The sequence below is a fragment of the Megalobrama amblycephala genome, linkage group LG14, assembly GCF_018812025.1.
Source record: "Megalobrama amblycephala isolate DHTTF-2021 linkage group LG14, ASM1881202v1, whole genome shotgun sequence".
Lineage (NCBI taxonomy): Eukaryota > Metazoa > Chordata > Actinopteri > Cypriniformes > Xenocyprididae > Megalobrama > Megalobrama amblycephala.
The window spans coordinates 29,374,026-29,378,661 of NC_063057.1; the positions used below are offsets into that span (position 1 = coordinate 29,374,026).

The 4,636-nt window shown below is 39.2% G+C and overlaps 1 protein-coding gene across 1 annotated transcript; it reads right to left on the minus strand.

Moving 5' to 3' along the window:
- Window positions 1-796: 796 nt before the first annotated feature.
- On the minus strand, window positions 797-2,584 carry LOC125245134. Its single transcript, XM_048155613.1, has 4 exons — window positions 2,147-2,584; window positions 1,922-1,972; window positions 1,695-1,826; window positions 797-1,219 (listed from the first exon to the last, which is right to left on the minus strand). The coding sequence occupies exons 1-4, from the start codon at window positions 2,559-2,561 to the stop codon at window positions 939-941; spliced, it is 879 nt and encodes a 292-aa protein (XP_048011570.1). The 5' UTR covers window positions 2,562-2,584; the 3' UTR covers window positions 797-938.
- Between the last annotated feature and the right edge of the window lie 2,052 nt (window positions 2,585-4,636).

Genomic DNA, 4,636 nt, shown 5'->3' on the forward strand with positions numbered 1-4,636 from the left:
ATCTTCTTTCTCAATACTCCACTTTCATGGCATGTTTGTGGCTGCCAAGTTTCAGCGAAAGAAGCACAGAACTTCCGGTATGTGACGCTTGATCATTCTCATTGGCCGTCGAGGGTATCAAGAGTCGTAAATATCAAACATGCTTGAGTTTGGCGTCGCTCCGTTTAGATCGGGAGCAGTTAAATAATCGTAATGAAATACCACACAATAGAGGATTTTTTGGGACAAAAAATAACATTTGCTACAGGCCTCAAATTAGGCCACACCCCTCTAATCGTTCAGCGGTGCAAATCAAGCTTAAAATCTTAAAAAGTGTGTGGGCAGCATTATTTGGGGTTGCTTCAACCCGCAAACATGAAAAACAACCTGCGACAACAGTGTTAAAGTAGCCCAATTCAGTAGTCCAGTCCACGGACTTGGCAACACTGCACATAACCTACACACATTGAAATAATTAAAGCACATATACATTAAACCCACAGGACACATATTTATTTAATTGAATCACAGCCTTTCTGAACTCTCAATGACACTATGCTATGTGGTTTTTCAAAGATTTTAATATATTGTGCAGCCTTACAAAATGGTCCAATAATGCGGTTCTTGGATTCTCGTCCGTAGATATGCGCCACTTCTGGTATTTTTGCTGGTTACTCGACACAGGTAAATTGCAATCAAGGATTTTTTTTAAACAGAGACTACAATTTAATAAAGGAGTCATGACAGCCCTACATTTGAGTCACATGTGATATTCGTCCTGTCTGTCTCAGTGCTGAAACTCTTTATACTAATTTACATGAATACAGCTTATGCAAATTTCAAACACACATTAGTCCTCATTAATACAGGTTCATATGTTAATGATTCTTCATGATTTACATCTTAAATCATACGCTGAAGGTTCAGAATTATTGGAATCACATTTTGCAAATCTCCTGTTATCTTAAGGGAAACAGTAGGAAACCACTGAAAGTGCTGTGGTTATTTCCATTATAATGTATCCTTGTATTAGGCCAAAGTCTCACATAGACAACATCTCCAGCCTCCAGGATCAACACAACTCCATTCGAGGAGTTTAACTCTCTCTGAGACTGATGGGCATATGCCAAAACCGCACGCTGTCCATTCTTATAAATGGAGGCACCTGACGCAGTTGGACCATGACCATATACAGAGATTCTGAACATGTATGCTCCTTTCAGTGGGGCTGTGAAAACACCTAAATCAAATAACAAGAGATACAGAATCAGATGTTTCCTGTATGATTTCTCAATTATCAGTGTAATAGTTTTGAGACATGACAGGTGATTTCAGGCTACATTTACACAACAACAATGTCCTAAAACGGACAAGTTTTTTTTTTTTGGTGTTTTTCACACAGATCCATGGAGATTACTTAATGCCGTATTCTGCTGCCAGGCCAGTAGTTGGCGATGTCACTTTGTACAGAAACACTACACACCTATAGACTGAACATGTAATACACGACATCACATTTTTTACAAATTCATGTTCATGGAGACAATAACAGTATCCAAAAACTGATTTTTGAAAGTGTGTGTTTTCAGGACCCCAAAACACTGTTGTTGTGTAAACGGCTCCTAATTCTCTTATACACATTACACAACTGCAGAGAGATCTGAATGGGTCTGAATTACTGTAAAGTTTTATGACTCCATTTCATTGATAATTACCTGTAATTGGGTTGTAGACGTTCCCTATGTTTGTGATGACGTTCCTGTAGGTTAGTGTGATTTCACTGGTAAAAGGACCAATAAATCCACTGCCAGATTCCATCAGTCCAGCTGAAAAAGCTATTTCTCTGTCTGTTATTGAAAAACATAAGCAATATTGTGACATATTACTGTATTACACTGAGAATGAATACACTGAATTTAACATCATTCAAGCACACTTTCACCTCTATTTTCCTTTCTCAACTCCACTTGACCCAGAGTAAGATTTGATATTTCTGTGAAGGAATAAAGATTCTGTTAAATGACATTTACACTGATTATTGTAATAGATAACACAATTTACACAGTATACACTCAACTTTACACTAACATTTACACTATACAATGTATTACATTGGTGTTTTACTTTGAGGATCATTGATAAAAGAGTGAATGTTTTGGTGAAGTACCTTCATTTTTCTTGTTCAGCTCTTCCAGGATAAACGTCTGTTGTTCCCTCAGCTGCGTCTCTAAAGCTCTGATGTTTCCTTTCTGCTCTGTAACGGTGGCGGTCAGTTCTCTGATGTTTCCTTTCTGCTCTGTAACGGTGGCGGTCAGTTCTCTGTTCTTTTCTTTCTGCTCTGTAACGGTGGCGGTCAGTTCTCTCAGTGCTGCATGGATGTCAGGGATGCCCAGATCACAGTATTGTTGGCTGTCAGTTGAAGCTTCAGCTCTCAAAGTGTCTGTTTGAGGTGGATTCTGTCTTCCGTCCTCAGAGCTGATCTGTTGACTGATCTCATTCTCATTGAGTCCTCCATCTACCTGCTGCTGGACGACAAACACAAAGGTTTCCAACAGCAGCAGTATACATACTAAAGCCTTCATTCTTCACTGATGTTTGTTTCCAGCTCTTGCTCTGTCATCCTCAGTTAGTGGTTAGACCTCAGTTAGTGGTTAGACCTGGTTTGAGTCAAAGAATTTAAAAAATCCTGTACATTAAACTCTTCAATAAATACTTTTACTTTTGACTTATAACGGACATTTTACAGCTACGGATACTTTATACTTTTACTTACATAGGAATTTAATCTGATACATTTACTATTACATTAGTAAATCCTTGTTAAGAATATTAAGTAGTAAGTGGCTAAAATTATTAGCGTCACATTCAATTCAAGAATAGTAAGGTTTACATGAGCTAAGTCATTCACACCAGTCAATTCAAGCGTTATTCAAATTAATAGCAAATGCTAACATTACCATCTAAAAAGCCCATTATAGTAATGGGGGTTTTTGGCAAGTGATACGATGCTAACGATTACAAATAAAACAACAGTCCTGAACTAGCTAATAACAAAAGACACATGAGATAACATGTAGCCTACGTGTTCTTAGAATGAACACAAAACGACAAACTTTGATGTTTATGGAAACTCACCCCATAAGAAACAGAAAAGATCTTGTTGCCTCCAATGAAATAAGTTGTTCGGGCACACTTTCTCTTTGTCGGGGTCTTCTTTGTGGATGTAACCATCTCCTAAGTTTGCACTATGCGTCTGTTTGCCTCTAAATGTCCAATAATTCACATGTCCTGCCACTCTTTTTTCCGCAGCTAAAGAATCCAGCCGTATGTTGTACTTCAAAACATTTTCGGTGTAACGGCCACGGATCAGCTCGTCTGCGATATTCTTTGCGGTCCATCTTCATTAAATTTTGATATCAGCTAGAGCCGGCCAGAGCGCTGCATAAATAAGTAGCCATGCTTCCCTTGGAGGGCGGCGGCAATAACAAAAGAAACAAAAGCCGGCCTATCCAGTATGAATACACACAGACAATGACACGCCCCTACTGCGAGATAGAATCCCAGAAAAACAAGCCGATTTCAACCTCAAAATGTACGCTTTAAAATATACCAATACTGCTATGTAAAACACGGAGATGCTTCTTCGTGATCTCAACTAACAGATTCTGCAAAAAAACGAAAATCACCAATTTTGAAAAAAAAAACGCTTCTTTCTCAGTTTGCTCAATAGTTGTGCTGCCGACTTGTGTCCCTGGTTTCCGTGACGGGTCACATATGTGCTGTCGACTTTCATCAAAATTTCAATTCTGATCCAACACACTTTAAACATTGAAACAATCTCAACCAAAATGATGGTTTGGATTAAAACAAAACATTGTATCAATGTCACCATGCTATCTGGTCACCACCAGCCCATGTTTTGGCTTTCTGATGTAGAACCTGGAAGCGCTGAACTTCGTTCACTACAAACAGTTCAAATTGTTAAATAAGGTCATAATTTTTGTATTGTTTTTGTGCACAAAAAATATTCTTGTCGCTTCATAATATTAAGGTTAAACCACTGTAGTCATGTTGACTATATCTTTAATACCTTTATGGACCTCAAAAGGTGCAATGGTGTTGTTGTCTATGTGTGGATCATAAACCCTCAGAATTCATCAAAAATATCTTCATTTGTGTTCCAAAAATGAATAAAGGTCTTACATGTTTGGGGCGACTTGATGGTGAGTAATTAATGACAAAAATTTCATTTTTGGGTGAACTAACCCTATAAATTGTGCGCAGCTGAATGGTTCCAGATCTCCATCTTGTAAACTGCGTCTTGACGCATATGAGGAACGCCTCTGTGGGAACCGGTGTCTGAAACACTATCAAATCACGGCAATCGTATTGGCCGGCGACCCCATGACGTTAGCACTAGTGCGGCCCAAACGTACATAAGGGGCACCTAGAGAGCAAGCTGACCACTTATCGTCTGAAGGGACTGTTCAGCAGGCAGCCCCGAGGCATGGCAGGGAGACACAGTGTCTCGTTCCCTGTTCTCAGGGAATCATGGTTACATGATACGTTGAAAGCCCTTTTGAAAGCAAACTCGCACTGCATCTTAATGCATTTGGGGAACAAAATACCCACGCTGCCATGCAGAGGGAGTGCTTGC

What these genes read in the sequence shown, in the direction of transcription:
- LOC125245134 (XM_048155613.1), bottom strand. Translation starts at nt 2,561, where the DNA reads ATGAAGGCTTTAGTATGTATACTGCTGCTGTTGGAAACCTTTGTGTTT. An exon ending in GTTGAGAAAGGAAAATAGAG is followed by an intron (nt 1,827 to 1,921) that starts GTGAAAGTGTGC and finishes TTTCAATAACAG; the next exon opens with ACAGAGAAATAGCTTTTTCA. An exon ending in CGTCTACAACCCAATTACAG is followed by an intron (nt 1,220 to 1,694) that starts GTAATTATCAAT and finishes TATTTGATTTAG; the next exon opens with GTGTTTTCACAGCCCCACTG.